Source organism: Leptodactylus fuscus, chromosome 8 (genome assembly GCF_031893055.1).
Source record: "Leptodactylus fuscus isolate aLepFus1 chromosome 8, aLepFus1.hap2, whole genome shotgun sequence".
NCBI lineage: Eukaryota > Metazoa > Chordata > Amphibia > Anura > Leptodactylidae > Leptodactylus > Leptodactylus fuscus.
This window is the reverse complement of record NC_134272.1, coordinates 39,964,614-39,990,387: the sequence shown is the minus strand read 5'-3', so window position 1 is coordinate 39,990,387 and position 25,774 is coordinate 39,964,614. Positions and strand designations below refer to the sequence as shown.

The following is a 25,774-nucleotide window of genomic DNA, read 5'->3' as shown; positions in this document are numbered from 1 at the left end:
AACACCACACGTCTACATTCTTCATAAAACAATAAACTACTGAAATTATGTCACTCTGTAGAACTTCTTAACGCACTGTATGGATGACTCACAAATACAGAAACTTAAGCAAGCAAACCTACATTAAATTAAATTATACTAGCACATTATCAAATACTTCTAATAATAGTAATCTTTTCCAACAGATGATTATAGCAGATACATGATATTTGAATGATTACTGAAAGTATCTTCAGCCACCGTGATGTAAAACAAAGGATCGAGCAATAAACTAAGAAAAAGAAACACTAGTGCATTTATCATTATTAAGACAGCATGCAGCAAAACATGACGTCAGCTTGTGAATGCTGATGCTGGCTACAAACTAAATCACTACACCTTATCATTTAATGATTAAGAAGTGACATGATTTGCCCTTAATAGATGATGTATGTCAATATGAATAATATGATCATCCATATTCATGGTGCAGTTTCTACCTTTCCTGTCAGTCTTGTTTGTGCATTGCAAACTTCGGGTCTTAGCTGGGCCAGCCCAACTTGCAAAGGATAACCTTTACATAAGACCTCCTGCTCTCAGAGGATTCTGGAAGAGGTACCTTCTTTAAGTCTGTGTGGATTCCAACAGTTTACAAAGAAGGGACAGTTAGAACTTTACGGTATAAACTGTTAAAATGGCGTACTTGGCTATCCTTTCCACTAACAGAAAGAGCCAGAGCCAAGGAGTTGTGCGCTCAAAATAATAGATTCTGTAGGACTACTGTTCAGTATTTATTAATGCCAAAGATTCTGACTCCATGCAGTTGAGGTAATTTGGGAATTAGTACACTGAGAAGGGAAGCCGTATTGATGAAGAAATGCGTTGGATCATACTTTGTATAGAAACTTGTCAGGAAGTACCTGTTAAAAGAAAAACAATACACGGTTTTAGATATTTAACAGCTTGAAAACCTCTCAATTAACAGCATAAATTATACTGATATTTTACAACCACAATTTCAAAAAAGTTGTGAAGATATGTAAAATGTAAAGAAAGAGAGGTTTAGATGCCCATGTTTACCTGATTCTATGATCCCTTCATCCCTCTTGCAACTAGAGATGAGCGAACACTGTTTGGATCAGCTGATCCAAACAGCACGCTCCCATAGAAATGAATGGAAGCACCTGGCACGTACGCTTTGCCGGCGGCCGGTCGCTTAACCCCCCGCGTGCCGACCGCTTCCATTCATTTCTATGGGAGCGTCCTGTTCGGAACGGCTGTTCCGAACAGTGTTCACTCATCTCTACTCGCAACCTAACCTTATACCCCACAGTCCAGGAGACAATATCATCACTTACTGAGTCACCAAATTTTATAAAGAACTTTTATTACCATATGCATATACCTGTTGTGCTATATACTGTTCTGTATATGCTCTGCTATAGGCATGATATATATATATGTATATATATATATATATATATATATATATATATATATATATATATATACACACACACACACACACACACACACACAATAAATATATATATATATATATATATATATATATATATATATATATTTTTTTTTTTTTCGCATGCTGGACATATGCTATAATTATATTGTCTACTCTTTGTCATGAATATACAAGCCGAATCTCCCCTATCTTTCCGCTCCCCACTTTTCCTTTTATTATCCCCATATTTGTTGGATAATAACTAAAACATTTTTTATAAAAAGATGAAATATAAAATGTTAAGAAAACAAGAATGCAATGACTTGTAATACACATATAACCAAAATTTATTAACAACAGAACATTTTTATATTTCAGCTGAAAAAAATTATTTCATTTATCAATGATTGCTGCAACACATCAAAAATGATTGGGAAAGTTTAATAATCTGTGAAAAACTGCTTCTAGAAATTGTGAAACGTAAACTTGCAAAGACATTTGATTATTTTATGTACTGTAGATGTTGAGATATTAAAAGATTCAGGCTTGGTGCACGGGTTTCCGCTTGGGGAAAAAAAGCGGTTATCTTAGGAAACCCTTGGACTCAATAGACTGTAACCTGTGCGGCTTCCGTTCGGTTTCCGCATGAAGAGGGTGAAAAATGTGGAGATAAAAGCGCTTGTGAAGTTTCTACAGTGTTTTGTCCTGCACTTACTTTTGTGCACTGGCTCCATCTTACCATGCTAGTCGGTGAGCTGCGTTTTTTTATTTTTTTTACTTTATTTAATAAATTAATAAATTGGTAATGCAAATCACTGCACAGCTCAGGCAGAGCCATCTTTACACATTGAAAAAAAAAAAAATCTGCTCCTTAAGCTCCTTCCTCTGCTGCAACCTCTAAGGATGATTATGCTTGCATATGATTTATTTTTATTACTGCAAACGTTTTACTCTTCCAAAAATACTCCTCAAAAATCATGAGAAGTATATTTTTACTGTTCTGGAAAAAATATGTGTGACCTCTGGGCACATGTAACACTTCCAGAAATCATTGTCTGCGAACAGAGTTTGCTGTGCAAGTCACGAATGCAAGTTAAAAGATGTATCATATCTTCAGAAAGATGGAGATGACTGTGTAAAAGTGAACTCTGATCCACTACTGCATATCAATAACCCAATCCATTATCCAATCAGGCCAAATACACCACAACCTGCGGGAGCGAACAACAGAGACAGCCCCTACATGGTTGATGGACTGCTATTTGCTCAGGAGTGGGCAGAAAATACTGAACAACATTCCTCAGCAAAGCAGCAATACTGTGCCACCTCCTAATATAGCCCTTTCACCCTGTTGCTCTGTGCTCCTGCGGCACCCAAGCTGTCCCCCGGAGGCATCAGACACCCAGACTCATCAAGAAGATGGCGCATCCCACTCTCCTCTGGACCCTAAAATACGTATAGAGATATGCCAACTTTCAACCCAAAATGCCAGTGGGTAGACTACAACTCCTTGTGATTGGCACTGCTCCCTGGCTAGCACCTAACCTCATAGCTATGCTTATTCTTAACAACGCTGACTGCTATTAAAGCAGAAGTGGCCCATCCATCCGGACTAACATATAATGCAACTAGAGCAGAACGGCACTGCAGAAATTCTGGTTGTCCTTTCGGATATCTAAATACCTACCACTATGGCACCATTCTGAATTCTCACAAGAGTGGGAGAATAAACTGTTTTGGGAATGGAGAGCCAAGGAAATCTTGACAGTTGACACATATCTAACCAGGGATGAGTCCATTACATGCAAGCTACACTCTCAATCCTTCTCAGGTTCTTAAATAGAGTCAAGTGCAAAGTTTCTTCATGCTGACACTGGTTGATGTGACTTGGAAGATTGAGCATAATCCTATAGACAAATTTATACAGTCAATCCCCACGCAACAGGCAATTTCCTGGCTTTATGCTGGAACTCCAGGTAATGATATAGCTGTAGTGATCTTTTTCGGGGTGGATAAGGGTAGTAAAATATTATTAGGCTAGAGTATGATATCGAGAGCTGTAATAAATGATTTGAGGAGGGATACTCACTTTTGAATTATGCACAGGGCTTTTTTCACCTTCAAAATGCTGCTCACAACAGCAAAACCTAATAGACTGACCCATTGCCCTAAAATGCCAGGAGTTGAACATTCAGCTATTTCATGAGATCTGGAAATATGAAAGTGTGCAAACCTCGACAGGATTTCACTTCTGGGCATTACAGTGGGGAAGACAGTTCAGGGGAAAGGGTCCATTGTTCCATACAATATGCTTGGTGGCTGTGAAATACCTTCTACATTTGGAGAGGCTGGAGATGGAATGTAATAAAAGTAGATGTACCAAAGGTTCTTAAGGAAATGGAAAAGATTTGTCTTCGGTTTAGTCACAAATATGTAGACAGAGAAACTCTTTCATCCATTCATGTTAACAAAATGGAACTTTTTGAAGTAAAGAGGACCTTTCATCAGATCGGGCACAGGCAGTTCTATATACTGCTGGAAAGCTGACAGTGCGCTGAATTCAACGCACTATTGGCTTTCCTGATCTGTGCCCGGTGTAAAGCGCTATCGGTCCCGGTACCGTAGCGCTTTAGTGTCAGAAGGGCGTTTCTGACACTTAGCCAGGAACGTCCTTCTGCCCAGCAACGCCTATCGCGCTGTACTGTGGAGCGCTTACTCTGTACAGTGCGATAGGCGCTGCTGGGCAGTAGGGCGTCCCTGGCTAAGTGTCAGAAACGCCCTTCTGACTGTAAAGCCCTACAGTACCGGGACCTATAGAGCTTTACACCGGGCACGGATCAGGAAAGCCGACAGTGCGCTGAATTCAGCGCACTGTCAGCTTTCCAGCAGTATATAGAACTGCCTGTGCCCAATCTGATGAAAGGTCCTCTTTAAGGGGAGTTTAGGTTGGGTAGGAGCTGTGCATGCCCATCTTTTGTGTTTAAGTAGAGTTTACTAACCCTGATATTTCCATTTGAGTTTGCTATCTTACCATAACTCTGAGGCAGCATGCCTGCTCCCTTGGGGTTATGTTTGTGAGACCTTTCCTTTACCATCCCATATCCAATCATTCACACTCTCATGTCATCTGCACCTCAAAAACATCTCAAGAATACGCCCTTACCATGGAAACATTAAAGACCCTTATTGCTGCCATTATTCAATCTAAAATTTATTACTATAACTGCCTACTAATCGGTCTTCTCCTCTACAATCAATTCTCGCAGCCTAACACATCTATCAGTCTAAACCAGGGGTGCTCACACTTTTTCAGCGTGTGAGCTACTTTAGCTGACCAAGGCAAAAGATCTACTAGGGCGGGGCCGGGCATGTGGGCGGGGCCAGGCGGATCGTGACAGCAGGAGACAGCGGCGTTCTGTGGCTGCCCAGGGATCCCCGCTGTCTGCTTCTTCACAGCGCAGGCTGAGAGTTATCTCTGGACACTGGCAGGCTGCTGCTGCGTCAGCCCCGCCTGCTAGTGTCCGGAGATGACTCTCAGCCTGCACTGTGAACAAGCAGACACCGGGGATCCCTGCATCCCACGATCGACCCATATGTCCTTTGCGATCTACCAGTAGATCGCGATCGACGTATTGGGCACCCCTGGTCTAAACTCTATACCAATGTCTCTGGTCTGTGCCAGTCATTACACTGCATATTCACTATAGACTACAATATAAATACCCCCCTTATCCACAAAGCTCTCCATAACCTGTACATTTCCTCCCTTACCTCCATCACCCAACCTGTGCTCTTAGTTCAGCCAGTGACTAACATCCTCTATTATGAGAACCTCCCACTCCAGTATCTAAGACTTGTCCCGAGTTGCACCACTTCTCTGAAATGCTATAACCTGGACAATGATATTAACTCACAATTTCTACAGCTTCAAGTAGACATCTAAAGACACATGGCTAACAAAATTCCTAATCTAAATCCTTCTGCAGTTAGGTTAGTAAAGCCCCCAAATCTGGAGAGATTAATTTTAGAGAACCTATCTTCAGTTCAGCCCTTTCACCAATACTAAACATTTGGTGCATTAGAAATGAAAAATCCAGTATAGAAGACCCAGGACTATTGAGCAGCTAGACTTCTACATCAGACAAAAAAATATGGAACAACCTTCCCCTACCTAAACTCCAGCAATTGGTCTCCTCACTTTCCAGATGATTAAAGACTATCGTAAAAAGAAGAAGGGAAGCTACACAATGGTAGATATGACCCTGTTCCAACTCTTGAGATGAGTTGCTAACAGCAATTTCTACAATTCTTAGCGTTAAAGTCAAAAATTCTAACTTCTGATATGTTCCTGCCTCCCTTTCACCTAAAATAGTTGTGATGGCTGCTGTTCTAGCTAAGTAAAAAAAAAAAAAAAAAAAAAAAAAAAAAAAAAGACAAATGGTGGCGGTCCCACATTAGCGAATGCCGCCATTAGTCACTGTCTAATCGAATACTAATGGCGGCAATCGCAGAATTGGGATCACTGCCATTTTTATTTCACTGTGCGTACAAGCTGGGATGGCTGCTGCCTGAAACAGCAGACCATCCTAGCTAACTGCCGGGTGACAAATGGCAGTGATCCAACATCAGCAATCACCGCCATTAGTCACGTGGATAATGACAGTGATCGTGAAAGTGTGACTGCTGCCATGTGAGTTGCAGGCAGAATGGAATGCCTGCTGTAATGGATAGACAGCAGATCATCACGACATTCAAAAAGAGGCCCCAGTAAGTGAAGAAATGGCGGGGATCCTGATGGCGACCGACTCCATTACACATGTGAGCGATATTCAATTGTTGCTATTTGCATTTTTCCGTGCATCCAGATATGGAATTGGCGCCATTTGTTGTTACAGGCTACTGTAGTGGTAGTGCTAACCCCTCTGATCGCCACTATTGGTTAGTCACTGGCTACTAACCAATAGGAGTGATCAGTGACATCACAGAACTGCTATTACTCCTTGCAACTGCCCTCAACTCCTCTGTTGGGTTTAGTGAGTAGTGGCTAGTAGTTGCTGTGCTGTATTTTGCCATATATTAGATATCCATACTTATCTTCTCTGTTGCCTTCCTCTGCTGTGTGTTTTCTTCTGTGCCCACTTTCTTTGGTATTACCATCTGTTCACCTCCTTATTGTACCACCTGAATTTCCCCCTCTGCCCACCTCATTATTGTATCTGCGTCCCATCTGTTGTATTACCTGCGCTTTGTCGGTCTTATTTGTTCTGTTTTTTGTTTTGTTTTTTCTTTATAAATAGTAGTTTAGTTTAGTGTTAGGAAACTGTCACCTTAGTTTTAGTAATAGGGAATGTCATCATAGTTTAGTGTAGTTCAGTGTTAGTAATTAGTTTCAGGGGATTTTCATAAAATTAGTTAGGTTAGTTAGGTTTAGCATCAGGGAAGTTAAAGGGGTCGGCCACTTTATAACTAACAGTCTGTAATGTGTAGCCCAAAGATAAATAATAAACTTTCTCATAGACATTCATTTTCAATTCTACACCTGTCTCTTTATTTTTGAAGCCACGCCCCCCGCTTACTTGGCTCTACCGGCTCTGACACTCCTCCTCTGACCACTGAGCTCGTGACATGGAGAGGCATGTGACCCAGCTTGACCATGTCACGTGTCTGTGCCTGCTCTGTTCTTCTGCCTGGCCTTTCACTATTCAGCAAGGACCTTATGATGTCACAGTCACATGACTCTCTAGTCTTGTTACAGAGTAGGCATGTCTGTGATTGCAAGAAGGTCCTTGAATAATATAGAAAAGTTGTATCCCATTGCAGTGGAGGAACATGCAGAGATGTGAGGTGCCTGGTGTACTGTGGGGATGTGAAAGATGTGGGGTTTATTGTGTAGTGTGGGTGAGATGTAGGGTGCATGGTGTGGAGGGGAGGACAAATCTGGGGGATAGATCTAGGCTGCATTGTGTAATGGGGCTGAGAGATATAGGTGCATGGTGTGCTCTGTGTGTGTGTGGGGGGGGGGGGCAGATCTCAGGTGCATGGTGTACTATGGGGTAAGAGTTGTAGGGTGCATGTTGTAGTGTGGAGGTGGAGAGATGTAGGGTGCATTGTATAATGTGGTGGAGATGTGGGGTGCATTGTCTAATGGGGAGAGATACAGGATGCACAGTGTACTGTGGGGGGGGCAGATTTGGGGTGCATTGTGTAGTGGGGGTGAGAGATGTAGGGTGCATGGCGTACTGTGGGGGAGGGGGGAAGATCTTGGGTGCATGGTGTACAATGGAAGTTGTCGGGTGCGTGTTGTAGTGTGGAGGTGGAGAGATGTGTGGTGCATTGTATAATGTGGGGTGTAGTGTGTACTGTGGGGGGAGAGATGTGGGGTGCATAGTAGAGAGGCACGTGGAGAGCTGGGGGGTGGTTGTGTGTGCTCCTTGCACTGAAGGTACATTCAGGAAGGGGGGGGGTTTGGCGATCCTCAAGAGGCTCATGAAGAATGAAGGAATCTTTCATATCTGTGTTAGGGCTAGTTCACACGGGAACATGGAGGCGGATTTTGACTGCAGAATCCACGTCATAATCCGCCTCCATACAATGATAGTCTATGTAGAGGGCTTGTTTTTTTTTTTTTTCCTAGCGTTTTTTTTTACGCTAGATGAAAAAAAAAAGCGACATGACCTTTCTTCAGGCGGAAAACGCAATAGAAGTGAATGGGAAGCACAAAATGCACATTTTTTTACCACACGTTTTTTTTGCATAAAAATGCGTTGCGTTTTTTTTTTTTTACAAAAAAAGTGTGGTAAAAACGCGATGCATCTTTTGCGTTTTCTTTTAGGGGATGGGAAAACCGCCTGGCCTTGTTGTAAGCGGTTTTCCCATCCCTTAAAAAAAGCTCCACAAAAAGCGGGTCAAGGTCCCAAAAAACACTTCCTAATTAGGAAGCGTTTTTTCCGGTGCCAGAATAAGACACACGTAATTTACGTGTGAACTAAGCCTTAGGTTTGCATGAGAGGCACAAAGAAACTCTGGAATATGCTGCAGTTTTTGCCGTGCTTTTACCACCATGTTGGGCTTCGGCCATAAAAGACACATGGGGAGCTGTGTGAAACTTGTTTGGAGTGTTCTGAGCTGTGGAGTGCTTATTAACACTATGGGGGTGCACTAGAAAGATATAGAATGCTTGTCTGGGGGTGCACAGGAAATATATGGCTATTGGTGAAATAACTGCTAGCAGTGCGGGGGTAGACTTACAGGGGCTATCCCCTCCCCCGTGGGTATTTTGCAAGGGGGCGTATATCTTGTGAATAATGAACCACTGGGTGGTGATTAGGCTATTCAGGCACCGCTAATCTTATTTTAACCCCCCCCCCGTTTTAATATAATGCCTTGAAAAACGATTTTTCAAATCATACTTACACGGTGGGCGGTCCTGCACTGTCCAACGTCATCTTGCTGTCACGCCTTCCTCTTCTTTCTTCTTCCAGCGACACCCTCCTGTCCTGGCTCTTCCACGCCTTGATCTTCTTTTCTTCCTGAATAAAGAAGTTCGCATTTGCATGCGCAGTACGCTTGCGTAGTTCTAAGAGGTACTTAGAACTACAAAAAAAATGGTGCGTGTGTAGTAGCGCCCCGGAGGGGAGCGCTACTGCGCACGCGTGGGGTTTGAACACAACCCGCCGGAAGAACAGAAGATCAAGGTGGGTTAGAGCCAGGACAGGAGGGCATCGCTAGAAGAAGAAGAAAGAAGAGGAAGGCGTGACAGCGTCAGACAGTGCACGGCCGCTCACCATGCACGGTAAGAATAATTTGCATATTTGTTTTTAGGGTAATATTTTATATTTTAAAACGAGGGGATTAAAATAAGACTAGCAGTGCCTGAATAGCCTTTGTAGAGGCTATTCAGGCATATGTGGGGCTCATACTGCATAATTTTGCAGATAGAGCCCCTTTAATTCCTATGGAACAGCTAAAGGGTTAAAGTTTGTATAACTAAAATGGGGCCATTTTGGGCTATTTTCTATTATATAAGCCCTCAAAGTCACTTCACAACTAAATTGGTCCCTAGAAAACCAAATCTTGAAATTTTCTTGAAAATCGGACATTTGTATAAATTGATAAGCCTTTTAACATTCTAGAAAAGTAAAAGGACATTGAAGAAACAATGCCAATATAAAAGTAGACATATGGTTAATTTTAATTATGAAGAATTTTGTGTGATATGACTATTTGCGTTTTTACCAGAATAAAAGAAACTTTTAAAATTGATAATTTTAGGAAATTTTCAGTATATTGTCCTTTTTTTTTTTTTTAAGCAAACGCAAAGTATAATGACCAAAATTTACCACCAACATAAAGTATAATGTGTCAGGAAAAATCAATCTTGAAGTCACCCGGATAGGTAAATGCATTATGAAGCTATCCTCACATAAAGTAAAAAGTTGTCATATTTGAAAAATAGGGTCTGAGACTTAACCACTTCCGGACCGCCCATAGAGTATATACGTCCGGATAGTGGTTGTCTAGTTCTGCCAGGACGTACCTGTACGTCCAAACCAGAACACAGCAGCTGCACAAGATCGTTCAGCTGCTTTCACTAGGAGCCGGCTGTAACTTCAGCTCCCAGAGAGATAACAGGGAAGGTTTATTACCTGCTCTGCTATCTCGATTGCTGTGTATACAGCGCTCAATGAGCGCTGTATACACAGCTATGGACGCAGCCATAAATCAGCTGCCCTCTGACCCGGCTGCCGGTGCAGTATCCTGCCAGAGCTTCTGGGTCCTACAGGACTCAGATCAGCTCTGCATACTGTGTATAGCAGTGTGCAGGAGCTTGTATTCCTCCTGTAACTGAGATTAAATGTAGCAGCCTCAGTTATAGGAGAAATCAGCCTCAAGTACAAAAACAAAAGTGATCAGATGTCCCCAAAGGTCTCTTATCACCTTATGGGGACACAATCTGGGAAAAAAATAAAATAAAAATATAATAAAAAAGTTTTAAAAAAATGTAAATAAAATAATAAAAAATAAATAAATAATACGCTAATAAAACGCCGTTATTAAAGGTTATAGCCCCACCCCCGACGACACCATACAAAATAAAAATTACCGTAACGGAGAGGAAAAACTATATTATAAAGTTTTTCAGTGACACTTTGTGTTATTAAATAAAAAAAAAAATTATAAATTGAAAACCAGACACAATTTCCCTCCTATTTTGTTTATATTTTCCTGGATATAAAAAAAATTAAAACACATTTGAAAATAAAAATAACATAAAAATAAAGCCCTATGTGTCCCCGAAAAAAGACGCAAAAATTAGTTGACTAAGACATACGAGAAAAATTTTACAGACCTCAAAACCGCACATAGAAAATAAAGCTAAAATGTGTCTGGTCCTGGACCACAAATTGGCCCGGTACTGAAGTGGTTAAAGGGGTTGGCCACTTTCAGACCAATATTGACAAACAAATGTACAATAAAAAGATATACAATTTTCCAATATACTTTCTGTATCAATTCCTCATGGCTTTCTAGATTTCGACTTGCTGGCATTCATTCTGTTACTTCTAGAGGATAAAACTCTGACCATGGTCATGTGATTTACGGTCCATGGTCATGTGATGAGGACACAGGTGCTGCTCCTTACAGTCACAGCAAAATAATCAGACATCTGCCTGGTAATCAGCTGTGCACCTGTGTGTACATCACATGACCATGGACCGTACATCACATGACCATGGTTAGAGTTTTATCCACTAGAAGTAACAGAATGAATGACAGCAAGCCGAAATCTAGAAAACCGTGAGGAATTGATACAGAAAGTATATTGGAAAATTGTATATCTTTTTATTGTACATTTGTTTGTCAATATTGGTCTGAAAGTGGCCAACCCCTTTAAGGCCCAAACTACCCTGCGTCCTTAAAGAGGACCTTTTACCATTTTTCCCAAAGGCAGTGTTATATACTGCCGGAAAGCTGACAGTGTGCTGAATTCAGCACACTGTCGGCTTTCCCGATCTGTGCCCGGTGTGAAGAGCTTACGGTCCGGTACCGTAGCTCTTCTATGGTCAGAAGGGCGTTTCTGACTGTTAGCCAGGAACGTCCTTCTGCCTTGCGGCGCCTATCGCGCTGTGCTGTGGAGCAGGGAGGAACGCCCCCTCCCTCTCCTGATAATACTCGTCTATGGACGAGCACTATGAGCAGAGGGAGGCGGCGTTCCTCCCGGGTCTCACAGCACAGAGCGATAGGCGCCGCGAGGCAGAAGGACGTTCCTGGCTAACAGTCAGAAACGCCCTTCTGACCATAGAAGAGCTACGGTACTGGACCATAAGCTCTTCACACCAGGCAAAGATCGGGAAAGCCGACAGTGTGCTGAACTCAGCGCACTGTCAGCTTTCCGGCAGTATATAACACTGCCTTTGGGAAAAATGGTGAAAGGTCCTCTTTAAAGGGATTCTATCATTAAAATCACATTTTTTCTCGATCACACGTAGGAATAGCCTTAAGAAAGGCTGCTATTCTCCAACCTTTAGATACCTTCTCCACGCCACAGTTCGGTAGAAATCCCAGTTTTCGTCTGTATACAAATTAGTTCTCTTGCAGCACTGGGGCGCCCCCAATGCTGCGAGAAAAATCTCCAGCGCCGCCTCCATCTTCTTCAGGAACGGCCTCTCTGCGCGTCTTCTTCCGAAGCGGAGTTCAAACTTCTAGGCCTCGGGCAGAGCCAACTGGGCATGCCCACAGGCTACAAGAAAATGGCTGGTTACACAGCTGTGTAAGTGGCCATTTTTCTTTTGGCCACAGGCATGCGCAGTCTGCTCTGCCTGAGGCCTAGACGTTTGAACCCAGAGAAGACATCTAAAGGTAGGAGAAGAATAGCCTTTATTAAAGGCTATTCCTAAGTGTGATCGAGAAAAAAAAAATGTGATTTTAATAATAGAATTCCTTTAAGAGGTTAAAGTGATCTCCAATACACTTTCAATTGTAGAAGAGTATTTATTCTACTGATCAGCGTATCATCATCACGCGGTCCCTGTGAATACTCTTCCTGCTGCTTCTTTATTGCTGAGACAATTCTGATTCAGCTCCTGTAGCTGTCCATTCACACCAATCACTGTTCCCTTAGCAGGGCCTGGGAGTTTATCTCTCTGTATAAAAAGTTATGTTTAACCCACATGGTTTGGTGATACTTGTGCGATACTTTTTGGATATATTAGCATATTCAAGTCTCTTACTGGAAGATCGCTGCTTCACCTGGGTTTAGCTTGTACTTGTATTAACATTTTCTTATGCCCTAGTTTAATTTGATACATGTTTGGACAGATCGACCTCAGGTGTTATTTTTCAGGATAGACTTTCACCTTGGCTCCTAATACTTACATGTTTTGCTTGTGTAATTATGTGTTTTTATTGCAGAGCTTCTGTTTTTTTGGCTCATACAGTTCTATAAAGATCACATTAAAATAGAAAAAAAATAATGTATAGACATGACTTACAGAATAATTGGAGAGATTGTGAAGAATTTTCTTGACGCAGTGAACTGCACACCATAATCTAGCTGTTCCCAGTGTGTCAGTAGCCGTGCTTTGCCTTGGTCTGGTGTTTCAAATGGTGTCCCTTTCACCGCATGTAAAAATACATACATTCCCTAAAAAAACCAAACAACCCAGACATTTAAACACATACTTTACAGAGCATATTAATATAACATTTCAACATGCTAAGAAACCTAAATGTCATAGAAGCTTTTCATATAGTAACATGCAAGAACATATTTATTTTTGCGAAAATACATTAAAAAACACATTTGATTCAACTGCTATATTTAAAACACTCCTGAACACTTCCCCTAAACTATATCAGCTCAGCTCCTCCTGCTCTCTAACATGCTGCCTACAGATTGCACTGCAGTTTCAATCTCACAGGTTCCCTTTAATGTGTTATAAAGTAGTATCTTCACAAAAGCAAATCTTGAGCTGAAACGTCCAGGGGCAGGACATCCTGCATGGCCACAGTTTAACTTGGCTGTTATGCTCACCTGCCTACAATATGCCCTTAATGTAGACCCCTTTCTTGATGACTGCGCCCAAAGCAACTGAGAAGAGAGCCACATCTTTCTTGAGCCAAGCACAGAGAACATGCAACAACAAAGATGGAGACCCAGCAGCCATCTTGAACTCCACATATGGAGGATGTGGCACTCACTAGAGCGCATACTCCTAAATGCTGTAGTCACTGGTTCCTGGCATCAGCAAGGTACGGTGGAGATTCATCGTAGATGGTCCCTGCCCATATATGATGCCCGCAGCTGACCATGCTATTGGGGGCAGCACATATTGGAGGGGACAGCATAGTGAACCCCGCTGTCATATTCTGACATCCACAATGATTTCACATTTCTGCGTATGGATCTGGGTAAGGTGTGTTTTTATGCAGGGCAAGATGTAGATTTTATTTATACCACTCTGTGGAAAGTCTGACAATCTGATCACTTTTTATTCAAAGTTTTTTTTTAAATTTTTTGCCTCCTAAACAAAATTGATCAGGCCATTTTGACTTTTCCCAGCTACAGTGTTTCTTGTATGGGATAATAAATATTTATATATTTTAATACTTCAGTAATTTTTGAATGTGAGGATACCTATAGTTTTTATTTATTTTTTATATGTGGTAAAGACGTGTGATTTGAAGTTTGATATTTTTGTGATTTTTTTTTTATTGTTTTACTGCTAAAAGAAATGATGCCGTTTTGACGGCAAAATGTGGTCACACCAAATATTGATTTGATTTAGATTTCTCTTTTGTTCATTCACTCTGCATTTTGTTAAATGACAAAAATGAACTATTTCTGACAGAATTCTTACTTTCCACCTTTACTGAAAAGATTTGCACAATGATGTATAATTTGCAGAGTAATGTATGACACAAAAGATGTCCTCTGCTCTGAGCCAGAATGAAAGTCTGCTGAAAAGAGAATTTCCATTCTGGCAAACTTAAGATAAGATAAGATAATCCTTCCTATGAATATTATAAATGTGAAAGTTTGTCTGTTTGTTACTCAATCACGTAAAAACAGCTCAACGGATTTGGATGAAATTTGGCACATAGATAGTTTGTAACAATTAACCTGTTTATGCCTAGAGTTCCATTATTCCAACTCAAAAAATACAACCTCCGGCATAAATGGGTTAACACATAGGCTACTTTCTATCCTGGTAAATGATATGGCTTTACGAGTGTTATGAATTTATGTTCATATACTATGTTAAACTGCAGGAGATTTCAGCTACCTGCGGTACCTTTTGTAAATACAGATAACACAGAAGCTGCTCAGACACTGAGATAGGAAAACTCCTTTCATCGAAATTGCCAGATGTAGCAGAGTTGTGTATGTACAGATGTCACAGAGTTTGAAAACGGCTGAACGGATTTGGATGAAATTTGGCGTATAGATAGTTTGTAAACTCGATTAACACACAGAATACTTTTTAGCCCAGTAAATTACATGGCTTCACGACTCCTATTAATTTATGTCAATACTAGCTTCTGCCTGCCACTTCTGAATTGGGTCCAGAGAGAAATGAAAACTGTGTGAGAAATAAAAAAAATAAATTCATGGGATAAAAAAAAATGTCACCTGTCATATTGCTTGCGCTGTAATAGAGAGAAATAACTGTGGTTTTGCATCATTATGTATTTGATATGGTAATCACAAAAATTATATTGTTTTTTTTTTTTGGACACACATATGTTAAGTTAATATACTTCTATAGACGACATTGTATGCGTTATCTAAGTCCCATGCCAAATGCTGAACGTGGCAGGAATTTGAGTGCCCAAAACTTACACGTACTGGCAGAAAATAATAACTCATACAATGTCGTCTATAGACGTATATTAACTTAACATACGTGTGTCCAAAAAAAAAAATTATATATAAATTTTGTGATTACCATATGAAATGACGTATCTAATGACTTAAAAGCAAAACTGCAGCTATTTCTCTCTATTACAGTGCAAGCAGTATGACGGGTGAAATTTTTTTGATCCTATTCATTTTTTAATTACTCACACATTTTTCATTTCTCTCTGGACCCAATTCTGAAGTCCACGCAGACAAAGTAGCGGGCAGAAGCTAGTCCTTTAAATAAAGAGAATCTGTCAGGTTGATTTGGGACACTAAACCACACACAGGTCCCAAATCACCCTGTAAGCCATCTATACCCGCAATTAAATAAAATAAACTTTTATAATTACACAGCGAGGAGTCCAATGAGCCTCACTGGATTCATCTCTGGTGCTCCAGGTGCCTGCGCAGTTCTTCAGCGAAGTTGAGGATATACAATGTGTGTGTGTATTTTTTTGTGGGCCACAGATGGCTTTATTACAGGGCAATTTGGCACATTAAACCCCTGGTCCATAAGGGCCTGTGGGTTTAGTGTCTCAAATCACCTTGACAGATTCCCTTTAAAAAGTTATTCCTATTGTTTCAAATTGCTGCCAAGATGAGAAGAACTCTTCCAAAGACCTCTTCCCTAGGACAGGATCACGAGAACAACTGAGAAGCACTGTTCTCTTTCTGTATCTCCCACAGGAGTGAATAGAAGTTGTGGAAAGAGTATAGCACACTATTCCACACTATGGAAGTTACAGAAACAGTGTAGAACAGTAACATTTGGCTGTTTCCATAATTCCTGCCCCAGGGGTTAAGAGAAGGTGCGCTGTATACCCCTATAAAGACAACTTGTCTCACCTGCTAACCCAGTTAGTTAAACAGTGAGCATGTAATACTACTCTTTCTGTTGCTCCTCCACCCAGGATACAATAACACAAGATAAGCAGTTGTTACAAAAGACAACCATCCAAAGATCAGCTTATTATCACTGTTAGCTTCAGCCTATGAAACAGTTATAAATCAATTTACTGTAAATTCACATGGAGTAAACAGGAGCTGATTTTGGAGGTTGATTAGCTCTAAATTCAGCCTGAAACCATTGCTTTTAATGGGAAGCAATGGTAGGCTTATGTATTTTAGCCCCCAAAAAGACCTGTTCTGTTCAGTCTTGCTTTACTGAATTACTGCTGTAACCACAGTGCGAAACTCGCTCCGAATTAACCCTACTGTATATATGAGGATAGTGTTCACACCCACTAATCAAATTTAGCTTTCCACAGGGTCAATTTTTGGAGAGGAATTTGCGACTGTAGCTGCCTCAAATTTCTCCATTTGCATTTACTCTTAGGTTGAAGCCCCACATTGCGGAAACGCAGCTTTTTTTTTTGTTGCAGATTCTGCAGCGTTTTTTTGAGCCAAAGCCAAGAATGGCTACAGTAGGAATTGGAAATATATAGGAAGTTTTTTTTTTTACTTCTCCCTTCTGCTCAATCCACTCCTGACTTTGACTCAAAAAATGGCAGCAAAATCTGCAAAAAAAAAAAAAAAAGCTGCGTTTCCGCAACGTGGGATCTCAGTCTTAAAGTGTTGCTGAAGTAAAATGTGGCACACATGCTAAAAGATAGCATATTTAGGTCGGGCATTCAACACTTGGCAACTACACTAATTAAAGTGATCTCCAGTTACTCTTCTGATTAAAGATGGATGACTGTGACTATTAAGTCTCATCTTGGGCTCCCGGCACTAACAGAATTTCTTAGGCTTCTTTCTGTGCACATGATGGTACCATTTTCTCCATCACAAAATCATTTATTAAATGAACCATTTCTCTTTTGAGTTTATAGATATTTATATATAGTGACTTCTAACGGAAAATATTAATTGACAGAAATTAATCCAAGTCACTGTATCAAGAACTTACCAAGTTGTGAATGACGTTAGTCAAAGTCCAAGCTACAGGAACACTAAAGAAGGGGATACTGAGAAGGACGATGTGTAGCATGCCAACTCCCAAGGCATAGGTCAGCCACATTCCACGACTGTTCATTACTCTTGTATTTGGGTTGACCTCACTATGTGCTACACCCACATTCATTTTTGTTCTGTGGAGAAAAAAAGAAAACAAAAAGTTAAGGGTTGAAAAACTATTATCAAGCACATTGACCTTATCAGGATTAAAAAAACAACAACAAAAAAAACACACACAAAAAACAACCCTCTAAGACGGGTCAATAACTTTCAGCACTCCAGCTGCTGCAAAACTACAACTTCCAGCAAGCTCCATTCACTTCCATGGGAGTTGGAATATAAACATTTTTTTGAGGAGTCTTCAGTAGTTGATCCCTTTTTTAATGGCTATCTAAAAATGATGACATATTGCGAGCTTTCAGGACTACTAAAAAGGTCCCTTCATCAGGCTGGTATAACCCAATATCTGAAGGCAAGTACATTTATACAGGAATAGAGTGTTAGATACACAATTGATGGAAAGCAGTACATGCAAATAAACAGTTCAAAAAACATATATTTTGAACTGTTTATTTGCACGTACTGCTTTCCATCAATTGTGCATCTAACACTCTATTCCTGTATAAATGTGCTTGCCTTCAGATATTGGGTTATACCAAACTGATGAAGGGACCTTTTTAGTAGTCCTGAAAGCTCGCAATATGTCATCATTTTTAGTTAGCCATTAAAAATCAACTACTTTTTCCATGGGAGTTCTAAGAACAGTAGAACAATTATGCATGCTGGAAGTTGTAGTTCTATAACTGGAGTGCCGAAGGTTGCCTACCCCTGCCGACAGCACAGGTCCTGCTAGATTCCACCGTGGCACCTTAAACAAGGATTGAATATGGGAGAGTCACTAGAGAAAAATAAAGAATGCAACTATCCATTGTCTATACACATTCGATAGATAGCTGTGCAGACGTTGCATTGTTGGCTGAGTATGATGTATTTTAGATGGGGAGACTGAAGAAAACTGCTGCTAGACTCCTCTGGAGGTAGATTATCACCTGAGTACAAAATAATGGGGTCCATAGGGAACGTTATCCTTCCATCTACGCTGGAGTAGGCTGTGGCAGTTCAGGAGGCTATTACAATCAACCTGTTTAAAAAACGTGTGTGTGATAATCTGATTTCCAGGTAATTAGATGGGGAGACTGAAGAAAACTGCTGCTAGACTCCTCTGGAGGTAGATTATCACCTGAGTACAAAATAATGGGGCAGGTTAAATTCCAGAATGTCTGACCCTTTTCTCTTTGACATCTGCCATCAGAGGAGAGTCATAAGTCCCCCATACACATTACATGGTTAACCTGTGCCACCAAATTCTAACGTCTATGGCAAACTTTTATATAGCTTTTGTTTCAAATAAATCAGTTGCGTCAAGATGAATAATAAACTTTGTAATACAAATTACTATTTATTCACACATCCCTCCATCATGTATTCACTCGCCCACAATGCACTGGTAACATCTGCTCCTCAGCAAGAAGAGATGAGAGGGATTATCAGCCTTACTAGATATAAGGCTTCAGCCAGCAGATATTTTTAGTGAGGGGAGGGAGCTGTAGCACAGAAGTAAGCAAAGACAAACACATGGAGTTGTAGATGCATCTAGTAAATGTTCTCTACCATCTGAGCACTGCATTCATAGCAACACTGCTCTGTACTTCTGTATAATGTTCTCCATGCTGTTGCTTCTAAGAGCACAAAGTTTAGCTGGCTGTAGATATTCAATCTATCTGCAAAGTCCTGGCAGATTCAGTTCATTTTAGCAGCATTAGTTGTTAATATTATGGAAATCTCCACAGCAGCCATAAGACTGTCAGACTTCACAAAATTTAACTAGATCTGCCTACAAATAAAAATGACTATAGCGAGCTCTGGTGAGGGATCTCCTCTTCGATATGTGTGCTGTATATAGAAGACATCATAGTAGATATTCTTAAAGTGCAACTGCAATTAAAAAAACTTCTCACAAATGAATAGCACATGTGAATATAAGAAATTATGTAATATATCTTATGAAAGAAATAGGTTTCCTTCTCTACTTATTAGGCTGCTTTCCTCCTCCTCATGTTTACTCAGGTTGCCCATCTGTATACAATCATCTCCATCTCCAGACAGAGGAGACGAAAGGAGTAGGATGTTACCTGATTTAGTGCCTCATTCTGTGCAATGGTGGAATCTTATCTTGAGAGACAGTAGTGTCAAAGAAGCTCTCACTCATTGTGTAGCAGAGTTTAGCAGCTGCCATTAATTCTGTGTCTTATCCTTCTCCTTCCCATAGACTTCTGTGTAAAAAGTAACTCAGCCAGATGGGTGGAGAAGGAAACATCTTTAATCGACATACAGTGAATCTTTCAGCTGACCACCTAAATCTTGACAGAATAAAGTAATCAATCATGTATACACACACTCCACACCACACACACTCCAAATAAAGATGAAAGAGCCCCAAATCATACATTTTATACTTAAGCATATTGCCCAGAAACAGGCCTAGTCAGGACTAATAGCCAAAATATTGTACATAAGTCACTCCATTGCACATTGCATCTCACTGTAGAGTGCTCTTTGCGGGTTGTTGTATCTCAAGCTTCATTTCTCAGCATTTCACCTGCAATCCAACTAAGCTAAGGTCAGCTAAGGCTCGGTTCACATCTGCGCTTGCACTCCGTGCAGGGATTCCATTCCCCTCTCTCCATGGGAGGCGGAAACGGAACAGAAACACACAGACCCCATTATAGTCTATGGGGTCCAAGGGTTTCCTAAAGTAACCTCTTTTTTTATGTGGATTAGGTTTACATTCAGTGGGTATGCTTTGGGAAACCTGAGCGTAGATGTGAACCTAGCCTACATTGAAAAGATAAACCCAATTTTTGAGAGCCAACTTTGTGTCCTCTCAGCATAAAAAAAAACCTCAGATCTATAATTATTATTATAATAATAATAATAATAATAATAATAACCACCCCATTGAATTGTCTAGCTCTTCTCCATTCCTTGTCGTCTATGGCCAGCACCCTTGGATTTCTCGCCCACTTCCTGTCACTTCTCTTCCAGCTGCCAATTCTGTCTACGGGATTTCATAGGCAACTAAGATACCCATTACATATGCTACCACAAGCATGATTTCGGAACAAGAAGAGAACATTTTCACCTCTTGTCTCATATGATCTACAAATATACATATGAGGGTTCCATCTCATTAATTGGCTTCCCATTTTCTTGACCCCTTTGTTGTTCTGAACAGATTTAATTCGGTCTCATACAAACTTTGCGCTCACCATCTCTTTGGATACTCAATTCCTTCCACATCTCTCTACTAAAGCCTTAAATTCTCAATTGCTATTCCAGAACTGCTGTTACTTCTTTAGCTCCCACAGAGTCAAGGGCATCTTAAAATGTAAGCATATTGGAAGATTGTGGCCCAGCATAGAGATCCTGGGAGCCTGAAGAAAACTATCAGGTTTCAGTTATCCTGAAGTAAAAAATTCTGCACTCCAGAAGAAGGAAAAGGGAAGTTCACATACTTCACCACACTTCTCTGCCACTTCCACTTTCCTGCATACTTTTTCCTCTAAGGCAGTCTTGCTCTCTTAAAGAGAACCTTTCATGTCTGAGTTCAGCAGACTGTAAGTTTTGCCAGTATCTGCCCCAGTTGCAGAGATATCGGTGCCGCCATTTTCTGTACCAATATCCCTGCACTGTTGGAGGGGCCGGCCTTATAGCTCAGTGTCATTGCTGGGCAATGAAGAATGCCCCTCTAAGTGATTCCAGCAAAACTGACCGTGTGTGTGTGTGTGTCTTATATGAATTGTGGGAAGTCTGTCTTAACAAGGAACTGATAGGAGGAGTTAAGATTTATTCCCAAGTATGTGAGTGAAATCTAGTAAACTAGCAACACCCCGTCACTCACCTTTAGATGCAATTTGGTTATTTATTCACATGAAATGTGTTTGTGATTCATTTTGGCTGTAAATCAGCTTTAGACATATATGGTGCACATGTCTAACAAACATCACGCATACATGTACTGTGCAAAAGTTTTAAGCGATATAGGAAAAATGCAAAGTAACAAAGCTTTCAAAAATAGTGTTAAAGGGGTTATCCGGTTTCTAACATTGATAGCCTATCCTTTGAAAAGGACATCGATATTAGATCTGTAATCTGGGATCTCAACAGGTTTGGCACTGTTTACATATTGCGAGGCGTGCTGCTCACTCGCCATACAAACTGTAGCAGCAAGTGTAGGTATCTCAGCGCTGGCCCATAGCTGCAGTACTTTCACTCACTACCACAGTATAGGTGATCTGTGGGGGTCGGCTTATACTCGAGTATATACGGTAATACATTATTTTTTTTTTCAAACATCTGATCTTACTCTTTTTCTGATGTTTTGCGCTACTCATTATTGTGAGTATTTATATATACTCTAATAGTCTAATATTATGCAATGATTTGTGCAGTGGTTTGGTGCCTACACACGTATATTGGAGACTTTGTCAATTGCGCTATTTCTTTGTGAGACTATTTACTGTTATATCCATTTATATGTATGGCACTATAGTTAAATTTTATTTAATTATCTGATACCGTATATACTCGAGTATAAGCCGACCCGAATATAAGCCAAGGCCCCTAATTTTACCACAAGAAACTGGGAAAACTTATTGACTCGAGTATAAGCAGAGGGGGGGAAATGCAGCAACTAATGGAAAATTTCAAAAATTAAAATGGTAGGAGTTTTTGGGTGCAGTAGATGCTGGGAATGGGGTGTTTTGGTTGTCTGTCTGCCCCTTCCCTGAGCTTGAGGACTGGGTTTGTTTTCCCTCACTTGGAATTCAGCCTGGCTGAATATAGGGTATCTGCAGTGCTCCTATTAACCCCCGATGGAACAGGAGCACTGCAGATACCCTATATTCAGTACACGGACACTTCCAGACACAGGGATACCTAATGTGTATGTGTTTCACAGTAAATTTCTACTTTTATATGTATTCTAGGGAAAGGAGTGATTTAGAACTTTTATTTTTTTAAGTTTTTTTTTTCACTATTTTTTTTGGGAGATTCTATACATTACTACCTGTCCTCTCATCCTAGAGATAATTTTGGGGTCCCGATGTCCCCTCTTCTGCCATTTCACTTGGGATCTGGAACCGGTGCCTGCGCAATAGAACTCTGCTTCTTTTTACTTTTGCTGGCTCTCTACTTGCTCCCTTGTGTAGGAAGCAATGGGCAGCAGAAGAGGAAATCGGCATTGGTGAGTATGAGGGTGACGGGGAGGGAAAGAGTGCTGGTTGGCCTCCCGTCTCTGGAAATGCTGAAATGGAACGTCACCTGAGGCGGTCTCATGACTGCAACAGGTATATGCGTAAATATACATTTTTTAATGGGAGTATATAAGAAGTTAGGCGGGGGGAGGGGGTTGGGCTTAGGGGTAAAGTCTTAATTTATCCCGGACAACCCCTTTAAAGAGGATATGTCACCAAGTTCAAAATGCTAAATGCCATGCAGTATTTGATTCTCACTATGCCCCTGATCAATTTGGCTTTTTATTTATTTATTTTTTTATTTGACCACTCATTTCAAAAGACATAACCCTGTAAAATTAGATGTAAATGAACGCTTGTTCACTGATTCAAGTGGGCAGTAACCCTTTATATTTATATAGAAAAGAAATAATAATAGAAAAACAAATGTTTACCTCCCATTTGGGGAATAATTTACATATAACCCCCCAGGAGCGATATCATTTTAATAGGCGGATTAAAAAAAAATAAAAGGCAAATTCATAAGGGGCACAAGCAGTATTGAAATGGTGTATGGGGTTTGGCATTTTATGGATGGTGACTGGTCCTCTTTAAGAAATACAAGTGGAAATGCCATCAAATCACCAAAAGTCAAAGCAGCAATGGGATTGGCTGCTATTAATAGCACTTCCATCTTCTCCAAGTCCTGCTTTCTGGTGTCCTTATGAACAACTGTGAAACTCACTTTGATCCAAATCTGATGAAAGTTCTCCAGTCCTCTGCATCAGAACTTTCTATATCAGAAATGACTATGAGACACTGAGGCAGGGTGAGACATAGAGACTAACAGTAATGTGCAATCTGGCTGTTCCTAAACAATATGACCCCCAGATAACGCACTGCAAACCGCAGACTACGTCTGCCATAACCCCCACATCACTATGCGTTATATTCCACATTCACTCAGTGACATCACAAGAGAAGAATCCCAGTCCAGACGTGGAGCTGTGTGGTAAACAAGCTCATCATGCAGCAATACACACCATCTGTTTACACCATGCGTCTTCACACTCATCTACCAGGAATGTACAGCCTCCCGGACACCAGTTGATTAGACACGGACATGTAAATCTACCGACTGTAGCCCCTCGCATCACCCGCGAAATTTAACCCTTCCATCTCCACGACAGCCAGCCATGTAGTTTTGGCCATTTTGTTAGCTAAGGAGCTACGCACATTTTCTGTGTCCTCACCGATTATAATCTGCTCCTGTCAGCAGCAGGCGATCAGCTCGTTTATTGCTCCAAATCGTATCCTGGCGGAGCTGGAATCGGACGATTTTTCACAAAGGTTCTAGAACATTGGACACTATCCCAGTGGAACGCACAGCACGGAAGAATCGACGCGTCTGATTGACGCAAGCGTCATCCATTCAGGTTGTGGGGACGTGTTGGTGACGTCATTGGGGCGGGCCTTCCGCTCTAGTGTAACTACATGGATGAGAAACTGGCAAGGTGTTTAAGAAGACATAACTAAGGTAGATGTAACGTGGAGCTGCCCATGGCGGCCGCTTACAGTATGTTCTCAGCCCGTTAGTCTAAGTCTTAGTAACGTCAGCTGTCTCTCCATAGTCTCTAGAGCGTGAGTGCTCATATTAATAATGTTGGGAACAGTTACATTATAGTCAATGGGACTGTCCAGGAGTTGCAAAATTTTGCCCAATTGGGATGGGATGTAATAAATAGACAACTTTTCAAACCTGGGCAGTGCACCCACTTTACTTTAGTTGTCATGTAACTGGTGATGCCATGGACATCATTTATATGACCACTTCAACCAAAGGGGTACTTGTCGTGTACCATAAATGTGCCCATATAATTGCGGAGACTTGTCATTGCCGCATATGTATGCCCATAGGAAAACAGCACAGATGGCATCATGACTGAGTGACGCCTGGGCCTATACGGATTCGCTCATTTTCCAGACCACAAATCGGACTGGAATAGGATCTGTCCTGAATTTTGCCTTAGGCTCACAGCCCTCTACACAGACATGTGTTAATAGACAATCGTGTATGGAAACATAGAAGATAATGGTTCTTGTTAGTATGCATGGAGCCTAATGCTTTTTCATAAGGTACTAGTTCTTGCATTTTCAGACATGACGGTATTATTTATGTTTTTTTTTCATTTTTATATGTACCGTTTGGCACAGGGGTCATGTGAAAGGAAAGAATTTTGTATTCTTTCTACTTTTTTAAACTTTTTCTTACGCTAGGTTCACACCTGCGTTCGGCACTCCGTTCTGCATGCATGACGGAAACAACAGACCCGGTCCGGCGGTGAGCATTTTATGCTCTCCGCCGCGAAACCGTTTTTTTTAATCCGGACACAGAGTACTGCATGTCCGACTCTGTGTCTGGATTTAAAAAAACGGTTTCGCGGCGGAGAGCATAAAACGCTCACCGCCGCTCACGGTCGGACAGCTTTCTCACCCATTCAAATAAATGGGCATGAAAGAGTCCTGCAGGTTTCCGTATCCTGCCCCTGTTTTGTGCAGGAAACGGAAACCTGCAGAACAGAGACCGGGCGCAGATATGAACGAGCCCTTAAATGTATTGTTGGATTTTGAACATGTCCTGATATGATCAGTCATACATCTGTTTTGCAGTATGTCATGATATCACTGCCATTCTATTCGCTCTGGCTATGATACTCATAACTACTATTGACCTCGGCTGGAGGTGATAGGTGTAGGGCTATTATCACCTAACTCAAAATAATTATTAACGAACATGTTAGTTCAATTATGATGAGCAGCAGTTATTTAGGTCAAGCCCCTTTTACAGAATGAGTATGTGTTGGGTGAACCTTGCAATGTTCGCTCAGCAGTTAGGTCCAGACCAAACACAGCCAAACTACAAACCCCAGAGTATAATTAGCAGAGGGCCAGGAGAGGAAATCAAACATTAAAAAATAAAGTGAGGCCCAATCACAGACATCAGCGGTCCATGACGTCAGCTGAAAGACCCGAAGACAGCTAGGAGTTGCGCCGCAGCCCAGGAGAAGTGGGTGAGGTCAGGGCTCTGTGTTGTGAAACGACTGCATTTTCCATTTTTACCTACAAAGTGGATGGGATTCTGCTTAATCCCATCCAAAAAAAAGAATCTGTAGTGGAAATGCC

The 25,774-nt window shown here is 41.0% G+C and overlaps 2 protein-coding genes across 4 annotated transcripts in view; one reads left to right on the top strand and one right to left on the bottom strand.

Annotated features, from left to right (window-relative positions):
• Positions 1-238: 238 nt before the first annotated feature.
• On the bottom strand, positions 239-23,993 carry ORMDL1 (ORMDL sphingolipid biosynthesis regulator 1). 2 transcript variants are annotated; one of them, XM_075285176.1, is made up of 4 exons: positions 23,828-23,979; positions 17,251-17,431; positions 12,931-13,082; positions 239-899 (listed from the first exon to the last, which is right to left on the bottom strand). In XM_075285176.1, the coding sequence occupies exons 2-4, from the start codon at positions 17,422-17,424 to the stop codon at positions 764-766; spliced, it is 462 nt and encodes a 153-aa protein (XP_075141277.1). In that variant the 5' UTR covers positions 17,425-17,431; positions 23,828-23,979; the 3' UTR covers positions 239-763. The 2 variants fall into 2 exon arrangements, with proteins under 2 accessions (XP_075141277.1, XP_075141276.1); XM_075285175.1 differs by having other exon boundaries at positions 246-899; positions 23,845-23,993.
• PMS1 (PMS1 homolog 1, mismatch repair system component) overlaps positions 23,994-25,774 on the top strand; it is a 101,388-nt gene continuing 99,607 nt past the window's right edge. For both annotated transcript variants that reach the window (XM_075285125.1, XM_075285124.1), the window contains exon 1: positions 23,994-24,128. The gene's annotated coding sequence lies outside the window, so the exon portion shown is untranslated. The remainder of the gene's footprint in view (positions 24,129-25,774) is intronic.

Excerpts from the sequence above, each read along its gene's own strand:
- ORMDL1 (XM_075285175.1), bottom strand. The coding sequence starts at position 17,424 with ATGAATGTGGGTGTAGCACATAGTGAGGTCAACCCAAATACAAGAGTA. Across the intron at positions 13,083-17,250 it reads CTAACGTCATTCACAACTTG|GGAATGTATGTATTTTTACA; the intron begins GTAAGTTCTTGA and ends TGGTTTTTTTAG. Across the intron at positions 900-12,930 it reads ACAATCTCTCCAATTATTCT|GTACTTCCTGACAAGTTTCT; the intron begins GTAAGTCATGTC and ends TTCTTTTAACAG.